The following is a 15183-nucleotide window of genomic DNA, read 5'->3' on the forward strand; positions in this document are numbered from 1 at the left end:
ACTCGGTAGTTGTGAAGTTTGTAAAATTCCGATATTTTATAAGGTTTATGTTCGTTGGTGCGCAGGGCCTAGGGTGGCTTGACTAGATGTTAGGCCGCAGCACTTTTTCCACAAAGATATTGTTTAAAAGGCAGGGAAAATTCGCCCGTTTTGTTTGTACAAATCTTATCCACTGCCAGCGAATGTTTGATTCCTTCGGGAATCGATGGGAGCGATTACCCGTTTTCCAGACATTTTCGCAAAACATGACGACACACGTACGAGGCATGATGTACAAATATCCAAATAACTTTGTTCTACAATAATTCAAAATAAAAAAAGGATAATATAGACAGTTGCAAGCTCAAAAAAAAGCGAAAGAACGGCCCGCTCAACTGGACACTTCTTCAATGAAAGAGTGAGCTTCCGTCCACTTTGTTTTGGAGAACGTGACGTCACCATCCATATATGGCACACACCTGTTTTTTTCAACAGCCTCGAGAAATAATAATTTCGGAGTTAAATTCATTAATTCTCCCAATAGTTAGGCAACCACAATAGTTTGCATCGAACTATTTAATGCACATACAATCATATTGATAAATTTTCAGAACATGTTTGGTGACCCGCAACGTGCTCTTTAAATTGGACATCACATCTGCCGGAATCCCACCCTTTATTCCTCCTCTCTCCCCTCCCTCCTCTCCCCCTCCCAAGAACGACACTCGGTAGAGCGCATACCTCCACCTGCCTGAACAGTTTACCTTTTGTATCACAGTGATAGACCAGATCTGCAACCGGACCTGAACCAAAATCGAATTGGCTTATTAATGTCACTGGCCCAACTCATCCACCAAGTTTTGTCATAATCTATCCACAACATTTTGAAATATCAACCCGATATATCGTTTTGGGTCCCATCTTTCAATGGTGAAGAGATCACTTAAAAAAAACATTAAAAACTCTCGAATCTACATCCAGATCCGGATCTTCACCAAAGTCAAATCAATTCGCTCTTGTCACACACCCAATTTCGTCTGAATCCGTCCATAACTTTTTGACATATCCTGCTCACAGACAGTCAAAAAAAAAAAGAGATGACTCCTCATTGCTTCGCTGACTTCAGAGAGAAAAACAACGTCACAAGATGGTGTCACCGGTACCCAGAGTACCCGAGGAAGAGCTGTCACTTCCGCAAAGGTCAGCAGCCGTCATATATGCGCACAATTAGTGCTGCAGCTCCTCCGTGAGTCTTAGACCATGTAAAAACTATTAAAAGTAGAAGGGCACTCGGTCGAGCGCATACCTCCGCCACGCAATGCCTGATCCAATCGAACATATCAGTGTCGTACCCAATAAAATTTTGAGATATCATGCTCTCGATCACGTTTAGCCCAATCTTTAAATGGTGAAGAATCGCTATAAAAATTAAAAAAATTCTCGTATCCGGATCTTCACCAAAATAAAATCAATTTCTCCTTCTCAAACACCCAAACTGTCAACAAACTGCCATCCAAATCCGTGCACAACTTTTTGAGATATCCTGCACACAAACAAACAAACAGACAAACAGACAGGGTGAAAACATAATCTACTTATATCTTCGGTGGCGGAGGTAATAAGGACTTCACAGAACGTACATCCACAAACTCACCCAGCAATGGGAAGAATGTTTGACACTGGCTGGAATCTACATCAAAAAGGACGGACATCTGTGCAGACTTTCGCTGGTCCAGGACCAATCGCTCATGGTTTGGGGAGAAAACCTTTTGACCCCCTCATGTATCATTTCTTGCAAAGCACTTCTCTCTAAGCCTGTGGAAGATTTTAGTTTCCCTTTAATTGCACGCTGCTATGTATCCATGTGTAATAACCACCATTATCCAGCAAACTTCAACATCTGTACTGTCATGGAGTTCAGTGTTTGTTATCTCCTAGACGAAGCATCAACGGTCCACGAAACTCATCTATATTGTACTTGGTATATATACATATATGACTCTGGATCGCTATACTTTTTAGCTCGCCATCACGAGCGAATGAACAAAAATTAGGGGGGGGGGGTTAAAAAGTGAAGCCGAGGCCGAGGTAAAGGTGTAACTTCATGCAGCTCAAATGTGTTCAGGTTAAAATAAGACAAAAATAATAATAATAATAATAATAATAATAATAATAATAATGGTAACACCAAGGTAGCTGTTCATATGCAAACCCAATACAGCAAAGACAGACAGACAGGTAGACAGACAAACTGTCATGCTAATAGACGGAATAACTTCTGAACCCGTAAGGGGACGGAGAGGGGGATTCACATTCCACACCTGCTCGACCCCTTCTAATACAAGAGCCGTTTTGTGCGGGGAAGCTACGTGCTCAGGGTAGTGTTATGGGTCTGACATGAAGCTCGCTTGGGGATGAGAAATAGCACACTGCAGCCTCAGGCCGAAGAGATTACATTTCCTTAACCCAAACGCACATTCTATCATGTCCCAAAGCGAAACCCGAGCATAACGTTAAAACTCTGCAAAACGACGATGCGTGCTTTACCCAAGAAAACCTCCGTTGCATTGCATTCGAAGTCTACACCGACTTGCTCGGCTTTCAGGCACATTGATGCCGGGAATTTTTTTTTTAATCAGCCGAAGGCAAATCATGTCACAAGCCATAAAATTAACGTACCTCAATTCCTCAGGGTCCAAAATGCGCACACGTACACGTTGTCGAGAAGTTTCTCGAGTTAACGATTTTCGTTGTCAAGTCGTCACAACATGTTGTCCTTGTTAATTTACCTGCCTTCAGGAAAGTTTGAAATCGAAAATTACAAAAAAGTTTTTGCACTTTTGGGAAAAAAACATTAAAACATGACAAGTCTGGAGACGGCGATGGTTCACGAGCAATATACACGGTTCGCCTTTTTTATTTTTTTGACCTTCGAGGGGACGCCACCGGCAAACTGGCGGGAATCGGGAAAAACGTAAATGATGAAAGTTGTAGAAATGGAAGAGCACTACAAATCGACCACGAATTGCGAAATCCTAAACGTAGTTCGCTTTCTTAATTTTTTTATGGCGGGAATCGGGAAAAACGTAAATGATGAAAGTTGTAGTACTCGAAAAGCACAACTTGCACACCAACTTTCATTCGAAATAGTTGAAAACCCGAGGAGCTCGATGCCCAATTTATTGATTTTTTTGACATTTTCTAAGTTCATGACATTGTGACCTTGACCTTGGGACGAAAATGAAAAATTGAGCTCCGTGGGACTATGCAGGTGCCATTGGGCAAATCAAATACCGAAACCCCTGCCAGATTCGACAAACCCCCTCGGAGAAGATGTAACTTGAAACCGGCTACCGCCTAAAAACACGTATTTTGGGCGTGCAGGTCAGGTCAGGTATGGGAACATGTGCCAGAACAGCGCGTCGCTGCGTCCACTTTCCGCCGGTACTCCAGGGGCCTCCATCTGGCCATCCCCCAGGCAGATGCCAGGCCCATCCCCATCTCCTTGAGATGATGGTCAACCTGCTGCAACCACGAGGCACGTGGTCGAACCCACTGGCCTCCTCCACTCATGAGACTCCCTCGCTGAGAGAATCTGGTGAGCAGGATCAGCGTCAGGAAAACGAGCCACATGTCCATACAGCCGCAACTGACGCTCACGGACTATGCAGGTAACAAATCTCATCCGAGTCTCTCTCAGCAACCGCTCGTTGGACACAAAATCCGACCAGCGAGAGCCAAGGATTCTCCGAAGAGACCTGGTACCAAAGGAATTAAGTCTCCGTCTCAGATCCTTGGTCAGAGTCCAAGTCTCGCATCCATAGAGCAAGACTGGAAGTACCAAGGACCTGAAGACTCGGACTTTTGTCCTCCCACACAAGTACCGGCAGCGCCACACCCCATGATCCAGTGAATCCATGACTCCCCAGGCCCGACCCAGACGTCTATTGACCTCTGACTCACAGCCAGCAGAGACATGAATATCACTGCCAAGGTAAGTGAATCTCTCCATGACCTCAACATCCTCACCACAAACAGACACAGAAAGGACAGCAGCATCCAAGATGTCACCAAAAGCCTGGATCTTAGTTTTGACCCAAGAAACCCGTTATCCCAGCGGCTCCGACTCCTCATTCAGCACCTCGAGGGCCCCCAAAAGGATATCTAAAGTCTCCGCAAAGATGACTGCATAATCTGCAAAATCAAGGTCCGAGATCTTGACATTCCCAAACGATGCACCACAGCTTGATCTCTCTGACATCCTCCCTATAATCCAGTCCATACAAGTGCTGAAAAGTGTGGGGGCAAGTACACATCCCTGACGAACTCCAGTAACAACTGGAAATAAGTCAGAGATGGTACCACCACACTTCACAGCACTCTCAGTACCAGAGTAGAGTTCAGACATCAGATCGATCAGTTTTGGTGGCACCCCACGAAGACCAAGAATCCTCCAGAGGACATCCCGATTCACTGAATCGAACGCTTTACAGAGATCAACATAGGCTGCAGGCAGCCCCTGCCGAAACTCTCGTCTGCGTTCGGTGAGGACACGAAGTGCAAGGATACGGTCAATCATTGACCTCTTTGGTGTAAAGCCTGACTGCTCTGGACGCTGGTGCTCAAGCAGATGGTGGCGAACCCTATCAAGAATTATCCGAGCAAAGACCTTGCCCGGCACTGAGAGCAGCGTCACCCCTCGGTAGTTGTTGCAGTCTTGGCGATCACCCTTCCCTTTCCAGAGAGAAACAACAAGGCCCCTCTTCCAATCAGTTGGGATGATGGCTGTGTTCCAGGCAGAGCACAAAACTGCATGCAACGACACGAGTGCAGCATTTCCACCAGCCTTGAGAAGTTCAGCATGGATGCCACAGATCCCTGGAGCTTTGCCCTGTTTCAACTGGTTCACCGCAGCCCGTGTTTCCACAAGCGAAGCTGGACCACTGTTGATTGGAGGGTCAGCAACAGGGATTGTAACACCCTTGACGTCCAACTCGACAGCTGGGGGATCAGCCCGGTACAACCACTCAAAGTAACCGGCCCAGCGGGCCTTCACTTCAGACTCCTCTGTCAAGAGCCTACCACTCTCTGCTCTCACTGCAGTGCTCCGAGGGATGGGCTTGGATGAACGCAATGCGCAAATTCCCCTGTAAGCGGGACGAGAATCACATGTCCACAGGTGATGCTCTAACCCCTCACAGATTCCTCGCACATAGGCCTCCTTGTCCACCCTCAGTGCACGTACAGTTTTACGCCTCAGCTCCCTGAACAGGTCAGCTCTGCCATTCAGCCCAGCCCTGCGACTCTGTTCAATGGTATCCAGTGTCCCTTGAGAGACAAAATTATTCTTTGCCCTGCAGTGAGTTCCAAGACATCCTGCGGCCACATCAAGGACGGTGGTCTTGAAGGCACTCCACAACTCTTCAGGACCCCCCAAAGCACCCAGACCCCCCCACGTGTCCACTCAGCCTGTTCGCAAACTCCTCAGCTACTCTCTCATCCCTGAGCTTGGCAACATCCAGCCTCGGCTGGGATGGTACCATTCTCCAGGATTTAAGGTGCAGCTTTAGAGTTGCTACAACAAGCCTGTGGTCATTATTGAGGAACTGAGCACTCCGGTAGACCCTGCAGTTCTGGATCATCATCCAAGGACCGTCAATGAGGACATGGTCAATCTCCTTTGCCACATCGTCAGCGTTGGAATACCAAGTCCAGCGATGAGCTTGTGGGCGCTGAAACCATGAACAAGCACCCTAAGTCCATGACTTCTTGCAAAGTCAAGGAATTCAGTGCCATTCTGGTTCACAGTTCCAGAACCATGGGGACCAACACATGTCTCATAACCATCCCTATCAGTTCCAGTCGATGCATTGAAATCCCCCAAGACTAGAAGTGTATCTCGTCTGGGGCACTGATCAACCACAGACTCGAGCATGGCGTAGAATGTGTCCTTCACGGTGAGATCACTCGCCTCAGTCGGAGCATAAACAGAGACCAGAGAAATGACACCTAAGGAGTGACAAATCCTTAATCTCATAATACGCTCGTTGACCGGTGTTACCTCAATTATCATTGGGTCAGCTTATTGGACACAGCTACAGCAACTCCTTGGGTATGGTAACCATCAGAGCGACCAGACCAATAGTAGGTGTAACCACCCACCATTATCTTGCCGCAATCCGGTCTCCAAACCTCAGAGAGAGCTGCAATCCCGATGTCTAAACGTTTGAGCTCAGATGATAACAGAGACAGGTGATCATCCTCTCTTAGTGATAGGACATTCCAGGCACCCACCCAAATGGACCGCTTAAGGTTAACCCAAGGAGACCGCCGTCTGGTGGACGACATCTCAGCACCACTCCGACACACTCTCCCTCAATCTGACCCAGGGATGTTACCCCATGGTTTCCCTCCTTTCATCAAAGATTGGGGGTCCCGAAGGCTTTGCCCCAATCCCGTCATCCGGTGAGCTGCCCTGCGAAGGGAAGCTGCACAGGAGGTACTCCCACGGAGTGGGTTTTCACTTTTTTTTTTGCGTTTTTGTGTTTTGCGGAATGAAGGGTTTTACGGTGGCCGGAGTGCAAATACTGCCACCAACCTCCTAATAAGAAGTAACCCAACTGCAGGAGGACGTCCGCAGACAAAGTTGGGCACTAGATATGGACGGCCGTTGGCTCACAAGGAGCTCCTCCGCCCCTTGACGTCCTCCGCCCTTTGGGCGTGCCTCCGCCCATAATGGGCGCACCACGCCCATTCTCAGCAAAACACAACTTGATCATGATATAAACCTCCCACCCAAATGTTATCAGGATCGGATTAAAACCCACGGAGCTATGCTCGGGACAGACAGACAGACAGACAGACAAGTAACGAATATAGTGGTCACTTACTGACTCGTGAACCAATATGAATGAGAGTATTCATGGTTCTTCAATCAAATATGAAAATGAGGTTTCATTGTCAGTCAGTTTCCCGCTGTGCCAAGGAAAATCGAGACAAATATTGCACCACATCGAATCTTCTTCTTCCTCCTCTTTAAATGTCCAAAGTATTCAAACCTTGTGGGGTCACCTGGGGGGTGGGGGGGGGCTGAGGCGAAGACTGTCTTGACCAGTGTTTCAGTAACTGGCTGGTTAGGCCGAATGGATGACTGAAGATGATTTTGGCAATAAGCTTGGTGTTTGCTTAACGGTTTAGTTGGCTCGATCAAGATCTCAGGGCATTAAGTTCAAGACCCTATCAAGCCGTTGAAGCAACACCAGGCGGGTTGACTCAGCCTGTCACCTTCCCGAGGTCAGCAAAATGAGTGCCAGCTTACTGGAAACAGGGGCCATTGCATCAACGGCACAGTCAGACCACCAGAAAATGATGCAGCCAAGCAGCCACAGGCTGCATAAGAACAAATAAATAACTCCGGCAGAAATCTCTGATGTATTCAAGGCGCTGGTGATAACTTGTCTGCTCTTTGCGAACGAAAGACACCGTGGGATCGTTAGCATCGACAAACAAGAACGGTAGAACACATACCTCCGCTGGGCTGAGCAGTTTACGCTTCGTATTCCGCCGATAGGCCGGATCTGGATCCAGACCTTAATAAAAATCTAATCGGCTTGTTCTCGTCGCCTACCCAACTCATCCACCAAGTTTTTTCACAAGTCGTCAACAACTTTTTGACATGTCATGCTATATATAGTTTTTCTTGGCCCCATTTCTCAATGATGAAGAATCATTTAAAAAAAAATTTAAGAAATATCATATCCAGATCTTTACCAAAAGCTGTCCACCAAGTTATGTTCGAATCCTTCCAGAACTTTTTGAAATATTGTACTTTACAGTATATCGTTTTTTGGGACTCATCACTCAACGGTGAAGAATCACTTAAAATTCTCCTATCCCATATCCGGATCCGGATTATTCACCAAAATAGAATGAATCCGTCCAAAACCTTTTGAGATATCCTGCTCGCACACAAAGACTGGGGTGAAAACATAACCCCGGTCCACCTTTGGTGGTGGAGGTTACAACCAATTCTAGCAGACGAGTCCTCTGACTTGTGGTCCTTCCAAAACATGGCACACACCTTGATGCATCAGCCTGCATGTGAAACACCAGGGTGACAGGTTGAGATTCAAACCCAGGCGAGACAGCTCATGAGCGAGTGCACATACCCCCAGGCTATCCTGCCATCTCCTACAAATTTTTTTTTTTAATAAATAGACAATAAGCATTGACACACCCGGATAAATGTAAGCTACATGGTAAAATCATTAAATTAGCTTTCATGAGCCTACATCAAAGCTTGGAACAAGTGACAAGTCTGGCATTTCCATTGCAACGTTTGAAATAAGCTCGGAGGAATTCTGACTTCATGGACCGAAGCAGCATGCCTTCCTTAAAGCCGTTTAGCGAATCAAAGCACAGAGGCAGCTTGCCAGTATCACATCAACTTTATCCTTAAAAGTTAGAAGGTATTATCGAGATCGTCTTTGAAGACCGGATGTTGAGGCTCGTCAAATAGAGTCTTGCAGCTGCCTAGCCATGCTGCAATTTCAGGAAGAACAAAAAGAGATGCTTCGGAGATGCCCCCGGTTGGGGGTGACGGTCATCTCTGAAGCTCTGTAGATGTGGATCTCTGATCGGCTTAGAATGGCTTCGATGTCGTCTTGTCTTTTGGTTCAACGTACAGACGAAAGTCCGGGAGTAAAAAGGATAGAAAACCTCAGAAATCAAACTACATTTCTGAGTTATCCGGAGATAGATTTTGAAAATGGACTATTTTGCAACTTTGGAGTGGCCTTGACCTTTCCCTTGACCTTCAATCGTGTCTAAAGTCATACCGTCGTGCATCACTCATTCGACCCTGACCTACATACTGCTGCTGCTCTTCCTTCGCTCCAATCGGTTCTTCTGACCACGTCCTTATTAAAGTGGACATCTCTCTGGCTGTTATCAGAGAACCACCTCACCGCCGTCAAGTCTGGCATTTCACTCAAGCCGACTGGCAGGGTCTCCGAGCAGCCATCAAACTTACAGACTGGTCTCCTATCGCTACTTTCTCAAACATCAACTCATCCTGGGAATTCTTTCAAAGAAACTTGCTCTCCCTCATGCACAGATTTATCCCCTCTCGTGTTCAGTTGTCTTACCCTTCCTCCCGCCCTTGGTTCACTGAAGCTTGTGGCGAGGCAGTTGTCCTGAAACAACTTGCCTTTGCCTCATGGAAAGCAAACCCAACTGAGGGCAATCTCAGTTCTTTCCACAACGCTCGGAACAAGTGTGTTTCTACCCTCAGGAGAGCCAGAAAACAACATCTTTCTCATCTCAAGTCTGAACTCTCAAACCTCTCTCCCTCCTCAAAATCCTGGTGGCGTTTAATCAAATCTGTTTCTGGTGTATGTTCCCCCTCCATCCCCTCCCTTACCTCAAATGGCCGCACTGCTGATTCCACACGTGATAAAGCTGAATGTCTAAACTCGGTGTTTGCAGCTAAATCTTGTGTCCTAAACCCATCACTATCTCTACCCACCTTACCCAGTCGCACCCAACTGTCCCTGGACTCTGTATCCTTTTCTCCTGACAATGTGGAGAGCTTGCTTTCAAACCTCGAGTCAGATTCTGCAACCGGTCCAGACGGCATCAGCCCACGTGTCCTCAAAGCCTGCTCTTCTGCTCTTGCTCACCCTCTCTCTGTTCTATTCACCCACTCATTTTCCCAAGGTCATCTGCCATCTGCTTGGAAATCTGCTAACATCACTGCCCTGCATAAAAAAGGTGCAAAAACAGATCCCTGTAACTACAGACCAATCAGCCTTCTCCCAATCATCAGCAAGGTGATGGAATCCATCATCGCCTCAGATATGAAATCCTTCCTCTTCTCCAATGGCTTGATTTCCAATCATCAATTTGGTTTCAGACCAGGTCACTCTACCCTGGATATGCTGCTACTGCTCTCCCATCAATGGATGGAGGTCCTCAATGCCAGACAGGAAATCCGAGCCGTATCCCTGGACATATCACGTGCTTTTGACACAGTCTGGCACCCTGCCCTACTCACCAAACTCTCTTCCCATGGTATTCAAGGCCATCTCCACTCATGGCTCGCAGACTTCCTCTCCTGTCGCAGTCAACGTGTGGCCCTAAAGGGAGTTCTTTCATCCCCTCTTCCTGTGCAGGCTGGAGTTCCTCAAGGTAGCGTTCTGGGCCCTGTTCTTTTTCTGGTTTTCATCAATGATCTCTCGGACTCTCTGGCAAATCCTCTATTTCTCTTTGCCGATGACTCCACCCTCTGCCGTACCATCTGTCATCCCTCAGACCGGCAAGCAGCAGCTTCTTCGCTCACTGCAGATCTGGATAAAATCACAAACTGGTCCAACAAGTGGAACATGTCTTTCAATCCAGACAAATCTCACACTCTCACTATGTCTCTTCGAAAGGACCGTTTACAAAACCCCCCCATCCACTTTCTCAACAATCCTCTGGAAGAAGTCTTTTCTTTCAAGCTTCTGGGTCTCACTATCTGCCATGACCTTTCCTGGGAAAGTCACATTTCCAACCTTGCCTCAAAAGCCAGTCGCCGACTGGGAATCCTCCGTCGTGCAAAGTCCTTCCTCGGCCCTTTTGAGCTCCTGACCACTTACAAAGCTTTTGTCCATAGCCTGATGGAGTACTGCTCTCCCCTCTGGGCTGGTGCTCCTGCCTCCCACCTTTCTCGACTTCACGCTGTCGAAACCAGGGCTTTTAGGATCATTGGCATCTCCCGCAATGAAGCTGAGTCTTTGGGCCTCTCACTCAATCACCGCAGGTTGGTCGGTGGTCTTTCTGTCTTCTACCGACTCCTCTCCAGCCTTGCCCCCCCTGCTCTCTCTGCGATTTGTCCCAACCACATTTCCACAGGGCGCTCAAGGTCCGCCAACAACCCTCTTCTGGTAAAACTACCAAAATCACGAATCAGTGCTCATGTTCACTCTTTCATTCCTCTTTTTCCCGCCTTTGGAATAAACTTCCTCACTCTATTCTTTCCCATTCTTCCCTCCAGGCTTTCAAAACAGCTGTTCACCACCACCTCTTATCTTCCCCCATCCAAATCCTCGATCTTTTCTACCCCCGATAATCCACCCAAGCCCACTTCCTTCAATTCTCCTGCTTTCCTTCCTGAAAGTCCCTGTAATGTCCATCTTCTCCCCGCCATGTTCCCCGTCCCATCCCCATCCCTCTCCCTTCCACAGTTCACCTGTGTCTGTTCCCCAATGTTTTGTCCCTTCCACTCCCGCCCCTCTTGTCTCATGCCTCCTTGCTGTGAGTTGTGTGTTCGCTCTCATACGAGCCTCGACCAAGGTATACAAAAAAAAAAAAAAAAAAAAAAAAATACCAAGTTTCATCAAGATCGGGCAAATTTTTTTTGACCGTATCACATCGACGATTTTTCCAACTTTGAAGACACGTGACTCGATAACCAGGAGGAATTTCAAACAACCGGCCCGACCAAATTTAGATATTCTTCCATATTGTCAGAATCCGAAGGAATTTCGAAGATCATAAACAGCGGAGGAGATAGATTTTGAAAATGGACGATTTTGCAACTTTGGAGTGACCTTGACGTTGACCTTGACCTTCAATCGGGTCAAAGGTCATACCGTCGTGCATCCCTCATCAACATCCACCCACATACCAAATACAAAGAAAATCGGAAGGAAAAAAATGGGGACGTACGTACGGACAGACATCAAAACTGGTTTTATTAGGTCATCTCGAACGAGATGACCTAAAAAGAGCAATCAGAGATTGCAGACCCTCGCCAGGACTTCTTTTTTTATGGGTTTGAGGGTAAATACAATATGGCTGCCAAACCACGTGTCCGATCAAGTTGAAATTTAAAACATGTATTCCCCATCTCTACCGGATCACAAATATGAAGTTTCATATCGATTGATTAAGCGGTTCCAGAGAAAACATTATTTAATATTTTTCTTCAATCCAATATGGCTGCCAAACCATGTTACCAATGACGTCATATGTGTGAACTTTTTCTTCCTCATGGACAGGCGGTCATACGTGTAAAGTTTCGCCTCGATCAGTTCAGCCACTTCAGAGAAGAAGATTTTGGAAGTTTTTTATTTTTTTTTTTCAAACAATACCGCTGCCGAATCATGTAACCAATGACGTCATTAATTTATTTCTGTGGACCATTTCATCCGTCGATGACCCTGAAAATTTTTCATACTGATCGAATGTGGCGTTCTACGTATGCAATTATGACGTCATAAAGAAGGCACCTATGACGTCATAAAAAAATCACTTTTTCCCAAAGAGTACTTGTTCTGTGCCAACTTTCAATTGTTAACTTGGTGCGGTTTCAGAGATACAGAGGTCCAAAGTTTTTCCATTTTTCCAATACGGCTGCGACACTACGTGACCTATGACGTCACAATTATCATTCAAACATTCTACAAGAGTAGTCGCACCAATGGTGATAATTTTGTCTCAATCCGACAAGCGGTTGCGGAGAAAAACACGAAAGTTCTGTGCGGACAAACAGACAGAGACAGACCCAAATGCAATACCCTCTCCTTTGGCGAGGGTAAAAACAGCCAAAAGTACTTCAATAAAAACTCCACCATGGCAAAAACTGCAAGGCAGTGATAAATCAGGTAAAAGGCTCAAACGGTGTGTTCAACAACGTAATGTGACCGATGTCTATTTTTCGGGTGACCTGCACAATGACCAGCAGAAATAAACGGAGCTGGATCCATGCTCACCGAGTGTTTCGTTAAGCCACATAGCCAAGTCTTCTTTCATGGGCAGCAAGCTCGCTTCGTGACGGCTCTCGAGCCACTGCTGGTAGACCGCCAGGTCGGTAAGTCCCGGGCTTCCTAGCTCCAAGCCACCCCGCGAGCCGCCCAAACCATTCATGGTGGTGAGCTGCAGGTTGTGTGTGATCCTGCCGCACAGACGTTCATGAAAAAAATAAATAAATAAATAAGAGACCGCTTGGCTGCTCGAGGAAAAGATCAGCTGGCGCGCAGTTTTTTGTTACACGAGTAAAAGATGTCTAAACAAACCTGACCCGGCCTACGATGGGTTCGATTTCAGGCACATTTGCGTGACGTCGTGCTCCGAACCGGCTTCAGACACTTGCCGAGAACAGGCCAGACAGTTTTCACTGGCACGGAACATCATGATATATTTGCATTCCAAAACGCTAAGCATCCCGTTCTCAATTGCACGACTCATCCGAAGATGACTTCCCCACCTGCCAAGCATCCTCAAATACCTGGGATCGGCCTTTGACAACCATAAAACCTTCGCTTGAAGATCGAGGCACGTTTTGAAATACCTACACTGTTGCAAATCAGAACAGATTGCAAATCCTACAACGCACAGCATTATTAATGATGATCATCAAAATAGCTTTCTTGCTCTTTGTGCCTAAACAAGCAATACAAGTACACAGGTTGTGGGGTGCAACAGCAACAAAATCAACAAAAAGAGTGAAAAAAAAGGGAGCTGCACTGGGCAGGATGCAAAATATAATTCCACCAGCCAAGGAAGACAAAGAAGACGAGGAATGCAGGTAGCTGTGAAGCCACTACCACTGATTCTTCTTATTTCATGGCCCCAAATATTCCCCCCTTCTTGTAAGTTCGGTCGGGGAAAGTTTTTAGCGCAAAACCTTCATGAATGGGCTGGCCAGTCCAGAGGTTTGATGAAAGGTGGGAGGAATTTGTTCAAAGTGCCAGCGATAACTCGCCTACTCTTAATGAAAGACAGTCAGAGCTTCAAACAGCATTCACTACCTAATGCCAGTAGACGGGATACCCAGTTTATAATCCATCCGAGGGAGGGCACACACATCGATGCCTCGTCCTGCCAGTGAAACACCGGGGAAATAGTTTATTGCCGGTCGGAGATTCTAACATGCCTGGTGTTGGCTTAATGGTTTCGGGTGGTGAGCTTGGAATCCGTGGATCCTGAGTTCAAATCCCACTCGGCTATTGAATTAATACCAGGTGGGGTTGACTCTGCCCGTCATCCTTCTGAGGTCGGCAAAATGAGTGCCAGCATGCCGGTATCCTGTGGCGGAGTGGCGACCCGTCCAGAATTGTGCCAAATTGCCAAGGAAGCTGCTTAGGCAGCACCAACGCTCTGCACAGAGTGTGGTCCCAATGGAAGGGAAGGAAGGAGATTCAAACTCAAATCGACAGGTGAAAGGTGAGTGAGCATACCTCGAGGCTATCCTGACGGCTGAAGTGGCTGAAAAGCTAGTTCAACCACATTTCAACTTGAAGCCCATCAAGCACTTGGATTCATCCTCTGTGCATAAAAAAAATTTCACAAAAAGGAACAAAAAAACAAAACCACTCAAACTTGAAGCCCAAATGTTTGCACTCGTAAAAAAAAAAAAAAAAAAAAAAAAATAATAATAATAATAATAATAATAATAATAATAATAATAATAAAAAGCCATGTACTCGGTAGATAACCAAAGTACTTCAAATTTTATTTCACGACATGCATCCTGTACTGGTTAGTTTCAGGTGAATGTTGCCCTTCACCAAACCAGGCATTTCATTTACCGGCAGAAAAGATGTCCGGTCATGCAAATATATCTTGTTTTTTGTTTTTTCGCCGAATAGTCAATGAAAATTTGTGGTGCCAACATCTTTACTATAATTCACCATATGTCTGTATGTCTGTCTGTCTGTCTGTCTGTCTGTTCCCAGGTACTGCAAAAATGGCTGAACCTTGATGGCTCCTGTCGGGAGCGGATGCTTCTAGTATATTTAATACTTCAGGAAGACCATAAAGTTAAACACATCCGAGCTTGTAAAATAGGAATGAGAAAAAGAAATAAAGCAAGGCTTTGTATCATTCCATGAAGATTGCATGATTGGCAAATTGCTATGAAATGGAGGATGTTTAGAGGTCTCACAGTTGGATGCAAGTTAATTACATTTGGATAGAGTTAAAGTTTAGCGAATAAGAAAGGGCCTTGCAGCAAAGCAGAGGTTAACCGAACAGGAAGACAAAGATACGAATGGATGGTATTTTGAAGGAGGAAAAAAAAAAAAAAAATCAAGATGTCAATTTGCTGTTGAACCTGCTGCTGGCAGTTTAAAATAAATAAATAAATAAAGTTTCCAAAGCCAATGTGAGTACAGATAATAAAAAAATAAAAAAAGGTTTCTGGTGTAAAGTAGCAGGAAA

At 46.0% G+C, this 15183-nt stretch overlaps 1 protein-coding gene across 13 annotated transcripts in view; it reads right to left on the reverse strand.

Annotated features, from left to right (window-relative positions):
- The window catches only part of GAS2 (growth arrest specific 2), a 97112-nt gene that overhangs the window by 39817 nt on the left and 42112 nt on the right, over positions 1-15183 (reverse strand). For 10 of the 13 annotated variants that reach the window (XM_085880633.1, XM_085880627.1, XM_085880628.1 and 7 more), the window contains one exon: positions 12735-12916. In XM_085880633.1, the coding sequence (XP_085736759.1) occupies positions 12735-12888 (154 nt within the window). In that variant the 5' untranslated portion in view covers positions 12889-12916. Of the gene's footprint in view, positions 1-12734; positions 12917-14201; positions 14290-15183 lie in introns of all 13 variants that reach the window. The other 3 variants (XM_085880629.1, XM_085880637.1, XM_085880638.1) reach the window with 1 other exon arrangement.

Source organism: Eptatretus burgeri, chromosome 5 (genome assembly GCF_056783735.1).
Source record: "Eptatretus burgeri isolate ZD-2024b chromosome 5, Ebu_testis_v1, whole genome shotgun sequence".
NCBI lineage: Eukaryota > Metazoa > Chordata > Myxini > Myxiniformes > Myxinidae > Eptatretus > Eptatretus burgeri.